This window comes from Symphalangus syndactylus, chromosome 23 (assembly GCF_028878055.3).
Source record: "Symphalangus syndactylus isolate Jambi chromosome 23, NHGRI_mSymSyn1-v2.1_pri, whole genome shotgun sequence".
Classification (NCBI taxonomy): Eukaryota; Metazoa; Chordata; class Mammalia; order Primates; family Hylobatidae; genus Symphalangus; species Symphalangus syndactylus.
Genome location: NC_072445.2, coordinates 25001159 through 25020188, shown reverse-complemented (window position 1 = coordinate 25020188; position 19030 = coordinate 25001159). Strand labels below are relative to the sequence as shown.

Sequence of the window (19030 nt, the reverse complement as noted above, 5' to 3'; positions counted from 1 at the left end):
ACCTTCACATGAAACTTTTCAGAATATTATAGTGACCTATTATTTGAAGAGCTTTATTCAACAATATAAATAATAATAAAAAGATTATCTAGGTTAGGGGTCCCCAACCCCCAGGGTCACAGACCAGTACAGGTCCTTAGCCTATCGGGAACCAGGACGCACAGCAGGAAGTGAGTGGTGGGCAAGGGAGCATTACTGCCTGGGCTCCACCTCCTGTCTGATCAGGAGTCATTAGATTCTCATAAAAATGCAAACTCTATCGTGAACTGTGTATGTGAGGGATCTAGGTTGCATGCTCCTTTGAGAATCTAATGCTTGATGATCTGAGGTAGAACAGTTTCATCCCAAACCCATCTCCCCTGTGGAAAAATTGTCTTCACAAAACTGGTCCCTGGTGCCAAAAAGCTTGGGGACTACTGAGAAATACTAACTATGAAGTAAAGGATTAATTTCAATTGTACAGCAGATTGACTTTTTTTCCCCTAACTATAATATACTACCTGATAAGTTAGAAAATTGAGATTTAAGTGAAAATCACTAATAATCCCACTATCCATAGGTAGGCTAACACTTTAACATGCATCTTTCCTATTTTCTGTGCATGTATTATTTTTATTAAAAAATGGAGCATATTATTTTCTGTCCTGCTTTTTGAAATCAATACATCATGAACACAATTTCCTGTAATTCAGTGCTCTTCAACAAGATACTTTAAAAATGGCTATAGAGTATTCCACTGTATGGATCATAGACTTCTTATAATTTCATAGATTATGAAATGTGGGAATACTCTTCTTCTAATACCATTTAGCACCTGAAGAACTAAAAATGAGACAGGCAAAGTGAGATTATTTAGTGGAAAATGCTGGACTTCATCGGTAGTCTTCCTTTGTCCTAATTCAATCACTGGCTCCATGTATTTATTTAGTCTTACATTTTGTTATTTAAATCTATTTAGAACTTAGTTTCCTTGCCTCTCAAAGCTTGTGTTGCTTAAATATTCTGTAACTGGGAGTTTTCTAGGAAGTCATAGCAAATCAGGAACAGAGCTAAGACTCTAAATTCCTTCATTAAAGTTGCATCAATTGATAGTAGTTTTTTGTCTTCTCTATGACTCTTTCTCCAACCTTAGGTACATAGATATGAATTAATTATAATATTTCATTTATTAGACTCATGCCATTGACTTACAAATGATTAGGTTTAATTTATGTTTCCTTTTAGGGGCTTAATACTATATATTAAACATCTGTATTATTAATATGTACTCCCATAATATTACACAGAATACTGTGTAATACACACCCATACAGTAGACTCTTTAAAGATATGTGCTAGGCAGAATTTAAGTTATGTATTTTAATACAAATGACATATGTTTTATTTATCGTATGTCTCTAGCATCTACTATATTGTCTGGTGCATAAGATTTGCTAGTCAATAGAGGTTGCATGATTGAATGCCCTGCACATGGACACTGTTGTCTGAATGAACATTCACTATAGAGGAGACTCTTTATCAAAGCTTGCTAAACTTTGGGCATTAGCTAATGAAGCAGGCAATTAAATTTATGGTGTTGAAGTTGGTAATGACTATGAAGAAAATAAAACAGTCATATTCAGAGGGAATGCTAGGCGGCAGTGAAAGACTGAACAGAAATTGTGTTAAATGTGTGTCTTGAAAAACACCAAAAATGAATACAACCCTCATTGTTTCATAATGTGATGAAAGAGAAGAGAGAAAGTACAAATATAGCACTTTTCAGATGAGGATATAAAGCTGAGGAGTGAAGTGACTTCCCAAGGTCACACAGCTAGTAAGTGACACCTCTACGATTCACACTTGTATCTGTCTCATCATGAAGGTAGAATTTGTAACACATGATGAAAAGTTGTTCAAAATGTCCAAAGTTGTTGAAAAATGGCATTATATTTCTTTAGAAAATTAGAGAAAAGATCTCGTCTGAAATGCTGTTATTATTGAATCTGTTCCCTAATCCAGAAGGAAGGTTGCTGATGTAGACATGTGTACTAACCTCTGGAACTTTTATTGTTTTTTATCAGTTTATTGTATTTCAGGGGTCGTGGAATATCTTCACTGTCTCTGTAACATATACATTTTCAAGCCAGAAAACTGACTCCATTAGCTAAATTAAACTGTTTGCAAAAGACTTTTTCCACTGTCATGTCTTATTTCTATTTCAGTTTCTCTGGTGGGATATGTTGGTCGCAGTGGATTTCCTTTTCTTGATCTGGAGTTAATAGATGATTTGTGCTGCACTCTCAGTATATCCAATGCCATTTTTATGCTGTTACAGAATTATAGTAGAAGATGCAGTGGATTGGCGCCCCCATGACAAAATCGTCCTTAGCTCCTCTTCTTATGAGCCTCATGAAGCAGAGGTCCTCACTGTGAAAGAAGTCAAAGGCCACCACGTGAGGATCTATGAACGGCTCAAACACCGGCACATTGGTAAGGCTTTGGTTTGTTGGTTAAGGGAAGTGAATGAGCCAGGAAGACCATGTTTGGTAACCTAGCTGGGGACCTTGGATCTGTTTGCCATTCAGAGGGGAAGAACAATGCCTTCCTGTTGCGCTAGACTCATGCCACATGGCCTTATCTGTATTCCTTCATTAATTTTGTTGCTTTACTTTTAAAGAATACTTGGATGTTATACACATACACACATACACACGCACACACATTTTGCTTTTTATTTATAATGGCAAGTCTAAGAGCAGAAGGGTTAAGAGTCCTGTTCAAGGTCACTGGGCAGTTTTCTGGCTAAGCCAGAATAAAACTCATGGGCACTGAGTTTCCAGTTTATTTCCTGACACATTGAATTATAATCCCTTAGAATATTGTAGTTACTGTAAATAATGATTTCATTTTCCATACTTAGAAATGTGTCCTTCCTGACATGAAGTACATTTTATGTATTAACTACTACTATTATTAGTACTGCAAAAAATGAAAGAAAAAAGCCCAGACCTTTTTTAAATAAAAAAGGTACCAAATATTTTTATACACAATACACAGAATGTACTACACATAAATGATAAATCACAATAACTTCCTGATTCAGTCTAATAAATAAATCTAATCCAGGAGATATAGCTAATCAGTAATAAACTGTGGAAATAAAGGGGATGGAGAATGTCTTTTTGTCTCTGATACGTGAGAGGCAAATCCACGGTATCACCAGGAATGTCTAAAGCTCTGTCTAAATCAATGTTCCCAGGAGGAGTTCTTTTTTAATTAGTGGCAAAGAAAAAAGAAATCTTCAGCAATGATTTCAGTAAAATGCAAGGTGAAATGCAATGGTAGACAGTGAAACAAACTAGCAAGATGCTTAGTTCCCACTGCTATGGAAGCTGTTCAGGCCGTGATGAGTGGAAGATCCACCATGAGAGGGCGCTGCTGCCTCCTGGTGCTGCTTCTCGCTTTCCTTTTACACACAGCTGCTTTTGCACTGTCACTGCCTCGGTTGATCTGGGACTCCTCACTCTCATGAAAGAGGTCCATGGACAATGTACAACCCTACACTGAAGTCTCACGCTGACCTATTTAAGGCAGGAGGTTGGGGACCCCACTAATTGGACAGGTCTGCCCTGACTTCCCTGAACCAGTGACCTGTCCCAGTACCCACAGTTATTAAGAAGAAATGAATGCTTGCTCAAACACTCTGACTCTGATCCCAAAGAGAGACAAGTGAATGGGTTATTTTATTTCTCAGCTGACCTTTGTGGAGAATGCCCGAGGAAAAGCAGACCTTAATGTTGGTAGAACTTCCGAGGGGAAAGGATGTTTTCATTTCGCAGGTTTGCTGGGTCCCCAGCTAGTGATTTTTGAAATAGGTTTTTAAAGTTTTTTTTTCCCCCAACTCCTATTGCCCCAGGAAGTGTCCATGTCACGGAGGATGGCCGACACATTCGTTTGGCTGCTGAGGTTGGACTGTTGACCCGAAATATACAAATTCAGCCTGATGTATCATGTAGGGGGAGACTGTTTGTGGGGTCCTTCAGGAAGTCCAGCCGAGAAGAATTTTCAGGTAAATGAAATTTTAAGTAACTAGGCATTACCAATTGGAGCCTATTCATCTGGGACACCCAGAAATCCCAACTGTGAGAATTTTCATTTATAAAACAAAATGTTCAAATGAGATAGTTCCTTTGTGCTTGGAGAAGCTATGAATTTTCAGTCCTAATCTGTGCTGAATTATCAGTGTGATGTTAAAATAATATACTAGCGATCAGCACATATGCACATTTTACCTCAAAGAAAACATCTTCAGCAGATGTGAAATTTCCTCTGCTTTGAAATTATAGATGATTTAATGACCACTTCAATTTTATCTCTTTCCTGAATTTCTATTACTCTTTCCCAGTAGCATGCTATATCTGATGGCAGGCATCAGTTCATGCTATAAATTAATAGTGTAAATTTAAATAAAAATGATTTCCATATTCTAGACTGCTTTAAGGATCAGTTCAATCTTTCTTATTTCTTTCAAGTTTTAGCCCTTTTGGAATGCTGCAAAATTATTTGATTAGGACCTCATTTCTTAAACTTGTGTTCCTTACACATTATTCCAAAGTTCTTTCCTGATCAAATAATTTGGTTGTCACCGTAGCTCCAACTTAGAAAATCATGGTGTACATCAATATATAAAGGCCTGGGGAAGGCCGAGAATAAAGGATCTAAACACTTCCCAAATATATTCAGTACGGGACACTCTTTGTTGGCACAACTATTTTACCAGTTTTGTAAAGGGCGGTGTTTGGACCTTAAATCAAACATTTAAGATTTCTAGTTAATAGAACAAGCTCTGTCTCCATAAGCCCTTATCAGTGGTGATTTCTGCCTGCTACCCCAGGTGATATTTGGCAATATCTGGAGACATTTTTACTTGTCACAACTTGAGGGAGCTTCTGGCATGTATGGGTAGTGCCAAACATCTAGCATGCACAGGACGGCCACCCACAAGAAAGGAGTATCTGGCTCCAAATGTCAATAGTGTTGAGGTTGAGAACCCTGCTCTAGATGATGGAGACAAAGGCTGGTTCCAATCTTTTAAGAATAGACCATTCTAAGGTTGATGAAGATGGGGAATCAGGAAGGAGAGAGCAAGATAAGGCCCCAGTTAACTGAAACCACAGGCCAAGCTGGAGCATGGTCACAGGAACAGGACAGAAGACCAGTTCTTACAGCTGAGCACCAAGCCAGAGCAGAACCAGCAGCAAGACTGACCTGATCCTAAACTTCTGACAATGCTGATCCTTAAATCAGCCCCTGGGGAAGGGAAACAGAAACTCTACTTTGTGCTTCTTATGGACCAGAAACTGTGCTGGTTTTCACACAGTGAAAATTTTATCTTATTTAATCCTAAAATCCTCATAAGGGAATTTTATATTCCTATTACAGGAAATAGAGTCTGTAGTACTATTGCCTATTTATTTATGTAGCTCCTTCATTAGCTTATAAACTCCTTGAGGTGAGAAATAGGTCTTTCATCTGTTTTCCTAGTGTGGTAACTGCTGTACATTAGGTACTTAATAAATATGAATGAAAAATATTAATGAAGAGTAAGGAAAGTCATTCAACTAGTAAGTGGTAGATTCAAGCCTAGTTCTTGTTAATTAAACTTTTAATTTTGTAATAATTTTGGATTTATAGAAAAGCTGCAAAGGTAGTATAGAGAGATCCTGTATACCTTTCACTCAATTTTCTTCCATTAATAGCTGATATAATGCTAGTATATTTGTCAAAACAAAGACATTAACATTGGTACATGACCATGAACTAAACTCAAGACTTTCTTCAGATTTTACCAGTTTTTTTCTGTTCCAGAATTCAATTCAGGTTTATACCCTGCATTAAGAATGCTTACATTTTTCTATAACATAGTCCAGGGCCTGAATAAGAAGGGATATGCAAGTGTAGGTAAGGGATGCCAGATATGGGTACTGATTTGTTATAGATCAGAAAAGCAGGCCAAGACTTTTGAGTCCTACTTTTATATTGGAGGCCTCCATCATTCTCTTCCTGGATAATACCCAGCAAGTTATACTTAACTTGCTGGAATATTTTTCAGTAGTGATTTTCAAAAGGAAAAATAGGAAAATAGTTGTGAATAAAATAATTGCTTCATTCAGGCTAGGCACAGTGGCTCATGCCTATAATTCTAGCACTTTGGGAGGCTGAAGTGGGCAGATTACTTGAGGTCAGGAGTTCGATACCAGCTTGGCCAACATGGTGAAACCCTGTCTCTACTAAAAATATAAAAATTAGCCAAGCATGGTGGCAATCACCTGTAGTCTCAGCTACTTGGGAGGCTGAGGTGGTAGGATCACTTGCACCCTGGAGATGGAGGTTGCAGTGAGCTGAGATCATGCCACTGCATTCCAGCCTGGGTAACAGAGTGAAACTCTGTCTCAAAAAAAATTGCTTAATTCTTTATTTAATGCTCAAGACATTTTAAGTCTTTACTAATTGATTAATTTTCAGTCATTGGTTAATGTGCACAGAAGTAAAAAGACCTTGTACAGTTTAAAACTATGAATCAAATCCATGGAAGTAGAAGACATTAAAAAACCTGGTAATTAAAATAATCCTGAGAGCTTCTGGGTAGCTGAACACGTGGAGCTTCCTAGACTAAGGTGGCACGCCCAGGGAGGGTATGGGAGCTGCATGCCCTTCCCTCATGCCGTGCCCTACACATCTCTTTATTTATCTCCCTTGTAATATCCTTTATAAGAAACCTAGGAAATAACAATAATACTGACATGTTGCCTTGACAGAGATTCTAAAATCACATTAAATGCTAAAAATAAGCTATTTATGTATGGACTTATGCTTGCATTTGGCGTTCTTTGTGCTAAAGTTCTACGAAGCAGGTTTGCCAGCCCTTTCAGCTATGTGCTGTTGGTGAGGGATATTGCCCAAGAAATAGCTTTTGGATGTTTTATTGTTCTGTGAATATGTCCACACCATCTACAAATGCCTCCTCAATAGCACCCATTGAGAAATTTAGATACGCTGGAATCCTGTTGCCTGGCCCCAAGTAGACGTATAGGTTCCTTTACTTAGCCTGTCTTTCTCAGAAGGACTTGCTTCTTCATGGCAGCCGATTCGCAAGGGTTCTAGTTTCTCATTTCTGAAAAGGTAGTGGAGAAATGAGGGTTAGGCTGTACTGTCTTTGAACCTTAAATACTATTAATACTATTATTAAAACAGTGAAACAGAAACTTCAAATGTATCGCTTCCTTTATTTTTAATGAGATAAATAACTTTATAGTTTACTTTAGCCAATATCTTAAAAAATGAAATAAAAGGAGCCAAAGTTGTGACCTACCTAGCAAAGGACACACAACTAATTATTGGCTCATAGCTATAGGGCGGTTATCTGAATCATAATGTAGAGATGCTACTTTTATACCAGCAAGTCTTCCTGTCTTTCCAGGATGCCTGCATGGGGTTAATAGTGCGGCTTCTCATCCATATGCCTAAGTTTAAGTCCTAGCTCGTTAGTTCACTCTTCTCTGCCTCAGTTTCCTTATCTGTAAAATGGAGATAATAATTGTACCTACCTCATAGGATTTTTTTTGAAAATTAGGAGTATGAATAAATAAATGAATAAGAATTAGAACAGTGTCTGCAAATAATGAGTGTTATATGAGAGTTAAAGTTTTTAATTCACCTCATTATTATTTCATATTAATTCATCTATAATCATGTTACTATTAATTTTACCAAGAGTATGTGTGCCGAATCATTGCATTTTTAAATCAACCTACTGGCTGTATTTTATAGTGTGTTTTAACATTATCTATTTAAAACAGTACAAATAAAACTATAAATGAGAGTAAATAATTCACTATTTTCTCCTCACATAAAAGATATAGAAAATCTTATTATAAAAATGAAACAGTGAATAAAGTGTAGCCAGGATAAAAATATAGAAAAGATTTTACAGAATCTTTAAAGTGATTTTAAAAGCATGTTATTGGTCCTACCATGTTTTAATCAGAAGCATGTATTGAATATCATGCTTCTGGACATCAACTGAGCAGAAGGAAATTTTGCACTCATACTCTTCTTCAGAAATGCTTAATATTCATTTGTACAGTGTCTTCATGGGAATGGCTGTGGCCTTTCACGTGGTGTCACTGAGATGCTGAGAGGGAGACTTGACTTTGAGGTGAAGGGCCAGAAACCCAGAATCTATTCTTACGCAGTTCTTTGACCCGGCCCCCGACAAATACACAGAATTGTTAAACTTAGCAATGCCCATCCCCAAAGTTTGCCTCTTTCCTGTTTCTCCTGTCATCTTTCCCCATCCTATCACCAGACTCTTCAGACTGCACATGCAATCCAGGCATTAATGTGATACTTGTAATGATTCCTACGTTTTTAGTTGAGAATCTATGGTGTGAAATATAATGTTGGTGTTGAGAATAAACTTAGATTTTCATTAAAAATCTTCATATCTTAATGCCCCAAAATGGGCCATTCTTCAGCCTTTTGTGGGGAAGAGGAAAGTACCTGATGACATGCATTTGTTTATAGGTGTCCTTCAACTTCTCAATGTGGAAATTCAGAACTTTGGGTCACCATTGTACTCATCTGTTGAATTCAGTAATGTGTCAGCGGGATCCTGGATCATATCATCTACTCTGCACCAGAGCTGTGGCGGGGGCATTCATGCAGCTGCCAGTCATGGAGTACTTTTAAATGACAATATTGTGTTTGGCACAGCTGGCCATGGCATAGATTTAGAGGGTCAGGCCTATACTGTCACTAATAACCTTGTGGTTCTGATGACACAGCCAGCATGGTCCACCATTTGGGTGGCAGGAATCAAAGTGAACCAGGTAAAGGACATCAACCTCCATGGCAACGTTGTGGCAGGATCAGAGAGACTTGGCTTTCACATCCGAGGCCACAAGTGCTCCTCTTGGGAACTGCTTTGGTCTGACAATGTGGCCCACTCAAGTCTTCATGGCCTTCATCTCTATAAGGAAAGTGGACTTGACAACTGTACCAGAATCTCTGGCTTCTTGGCTTTCAAGAACTTTGACTACGGTGCCATGTTACATGTAGAGAACAGTGTGGAGATAGAGAACATTACTCTGGTAGACAATACCATTGGTCTTTTGGCAGTAGTGTATGTATTTTCTGCTCCACAAAATTCCATCAAAAAAGTGCAGATTGTGCTTAGGAATTCAGTCATTGTGGCCACCAGCTCTTCTTTTGACTGCATTCAGGACAAAGTGAAGCCTCACTCAGCCAACTTGACATCAACAGATAGAGCTCCTTCCAATCCAAGGGGGGGTCGAATTGGTATTCTGTGGCCTGTATTCACCTCAGAACCAAATCAGTGGCCTCAGGAGCCATGGCACAAAGTGAAGAATGACCATGCAATTTCAGGAATCATGAAACTTCAAGGTAGGATGTCTTATCTAGGCAATGCCATTTCATACATCTATGCATAAAAATTTTAATAGCATTCTGAAATTTTATCAACAAAAAGGTATGTTGTGGACTAGTGTTTGCTGTCCAATCTGCTGAGTATTGAAAGCCACAATGGTAGTTTATAATTTCTTACAAAAGTCACTGCTTTATACATATTGAAGAGCTTTCTACAACAACTATTATTTTTAATAAAAATTTTAAAAATTTGAATATAATGAGATGGGATCTTGCTATCTTGACCAGGCCGGTCTGAAACTCCTGGCCTCAAGCAATCCTCCCATCTCAGCCTCCCAAAGTGTTGGGATTACAGGTATTAGCCACCACTCCTGGCTAACACAGCAATTATTTAACTTGATTACATAAGAACTCTCTTGGTTAGGTGTTATTTTTCCTATTATACAAATGAGGAAATTGAAATGTAGAAGTTGTGTCTCATCTGAAGTTGCTTAGTAGATGGTTGAGCAGTGAGGGTTAAAATCAAAGTTGTGGCATGACTGGTGCAGTTCATCTTCTATTAGATCTCTTGTACCATTGTACTCTCTCCCCTGTTACTTAGTTTATCTGGGAGTGGGTTTGTCTTTCTGCAAAATGAATGGATTTCGATTAAGCCTCAAAGGAAAAGCCTTATTGCTCTTAAAGCTTTAATGTATTGAAATACTCTTCTCTGTTGCATGCAATGTCCATGTATTGAAGAACTACAGATATTTTATATCAAGATGTATGTAAACTCCTAAGGCTATCCTGGATAGCTTAAACTAACTTGGGGTATACATTATTATAACAATTTTTAGTTGTATATTCGATGTTTATGGCTGGTGGTTTATATGATATAATGTTACGATATATATTTTTAAAATTTCAGATGTTACCTTTTCTAGTTTTGTGAAGAGTTGCTATAGCGATGACCTGGATGTCTGCATTCTACCAAATGCAGAGAACACTGGAATTTTGCACCCAATAACAGCAGAGAGGACCAGGATGCTAAAGATAAAAGATAAAAACAAGTTCTACTTTCCTTCATTACAACCCAGGTATAATTTTTAGTATTTTTAATAAGCCATATTAATGAAGTACTTGGCGATTCTTCAAACCCTAAACATGTGTTTTAAAAAGAATAAAATCATCAAAGAAATAGAAATGAGTCTTAGAATGGTAAGGTACATTAACTTAATGACCAATTCTTTACCCCTCCTATATTCATGCCTTGTGATATATGATTTTTAAAATATCTCTCACTAAAGAGGCAGGGGCTATTTCCCTCCCCATTGAATCTGGACTCAGCCATATGACTTCCTTTAGCTAATAAAAGAGGCAGAAATAATGAAGTGCAAGTTTTATTGATATCGTTTTATTGTTTTATCTTAATTAGAGAGACTTCTTTGGGATGTTTTCAAACTTTCTGGTAATAAATTGACTCTAATTCTTCATTCTTCATTGGAGTAAAGTGTCAGTGGTCTTCAGAAGGAGACCTTGGGAGCCTTTTGTGTAGGAACTAGTAAATAGAAGGAGATTGTGTCTGCTGACAGGAATCTCTGAACTGAACAATGAGGTCTAGCAGATTTTGGCATTTCAGACCAGGTGTAAATACTGTTTTCTGACATATGATCTAAGAGTTTCATTCAAATATGTGAAAACTAAATAGGATTTTTTTTTTTTTTTTTGCCATGAAAGAGAGTAGAAAGTTAGAAACAGGAAGAGTGAATTACTTTTTCTTTCCCACAACACTGGGGCAAACTCCTTTTGTTGGAAAAAAAAAAAAAAAAAAAAAAAAAGAAAGAAACCACCCTAATTAGAACATTCATGTGTTTGGCTCAACATGAGTCTCTTTTTGTTGCCATCCCTGAATCATTATAGGTACTTAAACATGATTAGGTAGACAATTTGTATTATTTTGTCACTTTTTAAAATTTACTATCGAATTTTCCTTATGTTCATGTCTTACGCCTGGCTGATATAGCTGTAAAGTTACATGTCTTAGTCTGTTTGTGCTGCTATAACAAAGTACCACAGACTGGATAATTTATGAAGAACAGAAATTTATTTATTTTATTTTTGGAGATGGGGTCTCCCTCTGTCACCCAGGTTGAAGTGCAGTGGCATAATCATGGCTAACTGCAGCCTTGACCTCCTGGGCTCAAGTGATCCTCCCGCCTCAGCCTCCCAAAGTTTTGGGATTACAGGCTGAACCACTGCACCTGGACATAAATTTATTTCTTATAGTTCTGGAGGCTGGGGAGTCCAAGATCGGACACTGGCATAATTGGTGTCTGGTGAAGGTTTCTCCCGCCTTCCAAGATGGTGCCTTGTTTGTGCATCCTCCAGAGGGGAGAAATGCTGTGTTCTCACATAGGAGAAGAAATGGAAGGGCAAGAGAGTACTCTCTTCATCCTCAAGCCCTTTTATAAGGGTACTATCTTATTCATGAGAATGGAGTCCTCATAACTTTATCATCTCCCAAAGGCCACACTTCTTAATACTGTTCTATTAAGGATTAAGTTTCAACATGAAATTTGAAAGGACCATCATTCAAATCATAGTACTATGTGATATTAACAACTGAATCTTTTTGCTGATAATACTCAATACATTGTTGGTATACAATAAATATTTAATATAATTACTAATGGTATTTCAAAGTATTAGAATAGGGGAAATAAAATAAGTTCTCTGTAAGTCAATGTTATAATTATCTATTAATTGTTTATATAGCCCACTTGACTCTAAGTTCTGAAAGTGCAGGTGCCATGTTTGTCTTTATTACCATCATGTTACCCAGCCTGTCATTTGTAGGTTTTCAATAGATATTTGTTGAATGAGAATATCTATTTTTCTTTGTATATAGCATAAATATAATTGATATTTATAATAATAATTCTAAAATACTGCAAACCCCTGAAATTCCTAAAAATAATTACATTATGTTCAGTTGTTATGAGAGGAACATTTTATTGTATCTTGCTTCTTAAAAAATCAGCAATCTATATAAAGATTACATATTTAGAAATCCAAAATATTTGGTTAGTAAGAATGTCTTTCTTCTTGACCATATAATTGGGAAATAAATTGTTTCATAAAGAGTTTTATCTTATATCTATGTAACACATTATCAATAATAAAAATCTGTTGAATTTATTTTATACAACATTAGCACTACCAATGTATATTTTCTTCTTGCTGCTTATCATGAAATGAGAGTTGCTTTTTGACTGTCTTCACAGGAAAGATTTAGGAAAAGTAGTCTGTCCTGAATTAGACTGTGCAAGTCCAAGAAAATATCTCTTCAAGGATCTGGATGGGAGAGCCCTGGGTCTGCCTCCACCAGTTTCTGTATTTCCTAAAACAGAGGCAGAATGGACTGCATCCTTCTTCAATGCAGGTAAGCTATATCTGAATGCAATGCCTGTGGTAGAGGCAAGGGTGCTTGTGAAGGAGCTGGTTTTGCTGTGCTCATTGAGAATGAAATGTACTGGTGAAGACCTAAATTCTAGAGTTGGAGTCTGTGCTAATCTGCTGCCAATTCACCTGTATTACAGGAATGCTGAGTCATTATGTGATCTCACAACTTTACTGCTGTGCCCTCTATGAGATTGTCTATGTCCATGTCGAAAGTGCAGATTCTCAATGCCCAGCTTGGTGCACAGCTGGGAGGACAATTCTCGCCCAGCTTGGGCACTTGGGCCTGAAGCAGCCATCATGCTCAGTGTTTCATACTTGTCTGCCATGGAACCAGCTCCTTTTTCTTTAAGTTACCTTTCTTTTCTGTCAGGACTTAAAGCGCCCTCTCAGTGGTAGGGTAGATGTCATGTGTTTTGTCTCCCTTTTCTCCATTCTCCAACTCTCCCCCAAATAAGGCTGTGCTCCAAACTTCTTCCTCTTCTTGCTTATGCAAACAAAGCCCCTTTTTATATCAATTTTTATGGCTGGACCCCTGGAGGGATCATTGTCTTTTTATTTCCACTAACAAGCTGACTCCGAATTCCCATTTGTGTTCAGCTGGAACCTGCTGCGGTCAAACGTGAAGAAGTTTTTCTGTTTTCTCCCTATCTCATTAGTTGATTCTTTTTAGATTTCTTTTCTGGTCTCCCTTGTCCTTTTTAATTTTTGAATGTGTGACTGTCACAGGACTATGTCCTGAGACCTTTTTCCTTCTTTCTCTAATTTTGCTCCCCAGGACCAAGACTGAAATACCATCAAATGCTGATGACTTCCGATTTATATCCTCAGCCTAGACTCGACGCTGAAATTTGGTCTAGTATAGCCAACTGACTTTACTTGGAAAGATAGCAGACATCTCAGACTCAATATGCCTCAAAAAGATTCTTGATCTCTGCCCCCATCTACAACCTGCTTCTTGCCTAGCTGTCCCTACCTCAGTAACTGGTGCCACCATTTATGAGGCTGTTTAAGTAAAAAACCTGGGAGTCATCTTTTATTTTTCTGTTTCCTAACCCAAATTCTCAAACTTCTCATTTCCTCCACCACTACCACTCTCACCATTCCCTTTACTACTAGCCACCATTGTCTCTCACCAGATGAGGGAATAGCCTCCTTGCTGGTCTTCTTTCTTCTACTTTTGTAGTCTCTAGTCTATTCTTCACACAATGGCCTGAGGGATATTTTCAGCTTTCCACCCATTCAGAACGAAGTCCCAGCTACAAGCCTGTAAGTCTTGTAGCCCCTGGTTCCTGCCCACTCTCTCACCTCCTCTCTTGTGACACGCCTTTTACTTACTTATCCTGGTCTCTTATTTTTCATTTAACATGGTAAGCATATCCCTACATCAGGGCCTTTGTGCTGGCTTTTTCCTCTTCCTGAAATATTTTCTTCTCACTTCTTTGGGAGCTAGTTCCCGCTGTTCAAATAAGGTACCCTCAGAGAAGCCATCCTTGACCACCCTATCTAAAATAATCATGAGATCATTATTCTGTAGCTCTACTATGCTTGCTTTATTGTTTGTTAGAGTCGTGGTACTTAACATTATATTATAAATATAATTGCTTATGTTAATGTACTGTTTATCCTTTTTACAACACAAACTTCATGAGGGCAGGAATTTTTTTTTTTTGCTCACTGATGTGTATTTGGGAGGATACTCAATAAATTTTGGTTGACTGATCAAATGAATGGATTATAAGTAACCAGCCAGAATAGTTTGCTGTTTCACATCATCCAAGAGCATGCAGAATGAACTGAGGCCTTCAGGTCATTGGTTTAAGAATTTATCTGTAATATGAAAGCCTACAATTCAGATAGTTCTAGGTATCTTTTGACTTGTTTTCACCTTTCTTTCACCTAAACTACTGCTACAGTACAGCATTTGACATTTGGAGCTGTTTCTACATATAATTCTTTTAATTACCATACAATTTCATGCTTGAATATTTATAACTTTTTAACATTTATTTTATGTTTTTCCATATGTCGAAGGCTTATCTCTGGAATAGAGTGAAAAGCTGTGAGGACTACAGTATTGGTTTTAAAGTCAGCGCCAAGTGCACAGAAATGCTGAATAAATGTTCATTTTAATATGTTGGTCGCATTTGTTGAATAGAATCAGCAAATACATTTTTTTTGCACAGAAGAATGAAATTCAGGGACACATTTATACTGAGAAAATATATGGGTAGCACTAAAAAGAAAGTAGCAAAAGAAGAAAAGATAAGGGGCTACCCTCCTATTTACCCCTAGATCTACTCAAATGGCATTCTATAGTAAGTTTTCTATTGGTTTTAAGAATTATTCCACCATTACAGGTATTTATGCTATGGGGAAAACATTCTGATATATTAAAATAAGCACATGCCTAATTGTGGGACTTTTCTGGACTTGAGCTTTTGGTGAGGATCCCATTTCTTTGGAATCCATAGGGGATGTATGTTCCAGAGTATTTGATGAAAATTATATTTTATCCTAACAGAAGGGAATAAAGACTGAAGATAGTGTCTTAGTTTAGGTTGTCCCAGAAGCAGACCCTGATACAAGGCTTAGAATCCAAGTAGTTTAATGGGGGGTGATCCCGTAAAGCACCAGCAGGAAAGTGAGGAAGTATCCTAGGAAAAGAAATAAGGCCAATAAGGAAAGTGTTATCAAACTGATCACAACTGTGGAAGCTGGCGCTCAAGTCTGATAGGGAACTGCGGGAGACCATGGGAACAGTACCCCAAAATATCCCAGCTAAGCCACAGGGAAGCTCATGTATTAATATTTCAAATCCCAGCTCCTCTGTCTTGGAGCTTACCTTTCTTTTCTGTCAGGACTTTGGGAGATGCTTTAGGGCCATTAACTCTCCAGCCCTTTGGCTTTCTCTGAACACAGGGTAACTGTGCTCTTCCTTGAGGCCACCAAAAACTCTCAGAAGGAAAAAAAAGAGAGAGAAAAACATTGATACCAAAGTTATCAAAAGAAAAAAAGAGCTTTTTCAGAAGAAAGTCATAGGTTTTGTGGTAGCAGCCTTTGGTGTATGAAGGTGGTGCCAAAAATACATGGGTGTGGCATCAAAAGCATCTGTTTTTGCAGTGGCAGGTACTGGTTGTTCCTTTCCATGTTTAGTGCTTCCTTCAGGAGCACTTTTAGGGCAGGCCTGGTGGTGACAAAATCTCTCAGCATTTGCTTGTCTGTAAAGTATTTTATTTCTCCTTCACTTATGAAGCTTAGTTGGCTGGATATGAAATTCTGGGTTGAAAATTCTTTTCTTTAAGAAGTTGAATATTGGCCCCCACTCTCTTCTGGCTTGTAGAGTTTCTGCCGAGAGGTCCGCTCTTATTCTGATGGGCTTCCCTTTGTGGCTAACCCGACCTTTCTCTCTGGCTGCCCTTAACATTTTTTCCTTCATTTCAACTTTGGTGAATCTGACAATTATGTGTCTTGGAGTTGCTCTTCACGAGGAGTATCTCTGTGGCGTTCTCTGTATTTCCTGAATCTGAATGTTGGCCTGCCTTGCTAGATTGGGGAATTTCTCCTGGAAAATATCCTGCAGAGTGTTTTCCAACTTGGTTCCATTCTCCCCGTCACTTTCAGGTACACCAACCAGACGTAGATTTGGTCTTTTCACATAGTTCCATATTTCTTGGAGGCTTTGTTCATTTCTTTTTATTCTTTTTTCTCTAAACTTCCCTTCTCACTTCATTTCATTCACTTCATCTTCCATCACTGATGCCAAAATGTAAAGACCATCAAGGCTAGGAAGAAACTGCATAAACTAATGAGCAAAATAACCAGCTAACATCATAATGACAGGACCAAATTCACACATAACAATATTAACTTTAAATGTAAATGAGATAAATGCTCCAATTAAAAGACACAGACTGGCAAATTGGTTAAAGAGTCAAGACCCATCAGTGTGCTGTATTCAGGAAACCCATCTCACTTGCAGAGACACACATAGGCTCAAAATAAAGGGATGGAGGAAGATCTACCAAGCAAATGGAAAACACAAAAAGGCAGGGGTTGTAATCCTAGTCTCTGATAAAACAGACCTTAAACCAACAAAGATTAAAAGAGACAAAGAAGGCCATTACATAATGGTAAAGGGATCAATTCAACAAGAAGAGCTAACTATCCTAAATATATATGCACCCAATCCAGGAGCACCCAGAATCATAAAGCAAGTCCTTAGTGACCTACAAAGAGACTTGGACTCCCACACAATAATAATGGGAGACTTTAACACCCCACTGTCAACATTAGACAGATCAACGAGCCAGAAAGTTAACAAGGATACCCAGGAATTGAACTCAGCTCTGCACCAAGCGGACCTAATAGACATCTACAGAGCTCTCCACCCCAAATCAACAGAATATAGATTTTTTTCAGCACCACACCACACCTATTCCAAAATTAACCACATAGTTGGAAGTAAAGCACTCCTCAGCAAATGTAAAAGAACAGAAATTATAACAAACTGTCTCTCAGACCACAGTGCAATCATACTAGAACTCAGGATTAAGAAACTCACTCAAAACCACTCAACTGCATGGAAACTGAACAACCTTCTCCTGAATGACTACTGGGTACATAACGAAATGAAGGCAGAAATAAAGATGTTATTTGCAACCAACAAGAACAAAGACACAACATACCAGAATCTCTGGGACACATTGAAAGCAGTGTGTAGAGGGAAATTTATAGCACTAAATGCCCACAAGAGAAAGCAGGAAAGATCCAAAAATGACACCGTAACATCACAATTAAAAGAACTAGAAAAGCAAGAGCAAACACATTCAAAAGCTAGCAGAAGGCAAGAAATAACTAAAATCAGAGCAGAACTGAAGGAAATAGACACAAAAAACCCTTCAAAAAATTAATGAATCCAGGAGCTGGTTTTTTGAAAAGATCAACAAAATTGATAGACCGTTAGCAAGACTAATAAAGAAGAAAAGAGAGAAGAATCAAATAGATGCAATAAAAAATGATAAAGGAGATATCACCACCGATCCCACAGAAATACAAACTACCATCAGAGAATACTACAAACACCTCTACGCAAATAAACTAGAAAATCTAGAAGAAATGGATAAATTCCTCGACACATAAACCCTCCCAAGACTAAATCAGGAGGAAGTTGAATCTCTGAATAGACCAATAATGGGTTCTGAAATTGTGGCAATAATCAATAGCTTACCAACCAAAAAAAGTCCAGGACCAGATGGGTTCACAGCCAAATTCTACCAGAGGTACAAGGAGGAGCTGGTACCATTCCTTCTGAAACTATTCCAATCAATAGAAAAAGAGGAAATCTTCCCTAACTCATTTTATGAGGCCAGCATCATCCTGATACCAAAGCCTGGCAGAGACACAGCCAAAAAAAAAAAAAAGAATTTTAGACCAATATCCTTGATGAACACTGATGCAAAAATCCTCGGTAAAATACTGGCAAACCGAATCCAGCAGCACATCAAAAAGCTTATCCACCATGATCAAGTGGGCTTCATCCCTGGGATGCAAGGCTGGTTCAACATACACAAATCAATAAATGTAATCCAGCATATAAACAGAACCAAAGACAAAAACCACATGATTATCTCAATAGATGCAGAAAAGGCCTTTGACAAAATTCAACAACCTTCATGCTAAAAACTCTCAATAAATTAGGTATTGATGGGACATATCTCAAAATAATAAGAGCTATCTATGACAAACCCACAGCCAATATCATACTGAATGGGCAAAAACTGGAAGCATTCCCTTTGAAAACTGGCACAAGACAGGGATGCCCTCTCTCACCACTCCTATTCAACATAGTGTTGGAAGTTCTGGCCAGGGCAATTAGGCAGGAGAAGGAAATAAAGGGTATTCAATTAGGAAAAGAGGAAGTCAAATTATCCCTGTTTCCAGATGACATGATTGTATACCTAGAAAACCCCATCATCTCAGCCCAAAATCTCCTTAAGCTGATGAACAACTTCAGCAAAGTCTCAGGATACAAAATCAATGTACAAAAATCACAAGCATTCTTATACACCAATAACAGACAAATAGAGAGCCAAATCCTGAGTGAACTCCCATTCACAATTGCTTCAAAGAGAATAAAATACCTAGAAATCCAACTTACAAA

At 37.8% G+C, this 19030-nt stretch overlaps 1 protein-coding gene across 1 annotated transcript in view; it reads left to right on the top strand.

The window, feature by feature from the left end:
* The window catches only part of PKHD1 (PKHD1 ciliary IPT domain containing fibrocystin/polyductin), a 462062-nt gene that overhangs the window by 321799 nt on the left and 121233 nt on the right, over window positions 1-19030 (top strand). Inside the window, exons 55-59 of the mRNA XM_055263099.2 lie at window positions 2318-2472; window positions 3899-4051; window positions 8569-9447; window positions 10337-10505; window positions 12693-12850. Of these exons, the coding sequence (XP_055119074.2) occupies window positions 2318-2472; window positions 3899-4051; window positions 8569-9447; window positions 10337-10505; window positions 12693-12850 (1514 nt within the window). The remainder of the gene's footprint in view (window positions 1-2317; window positions 2473-3898; window positions 4052-8568; window positions 9448-10336; window positions 10506-12692; window positions 12851-19030) is intronic.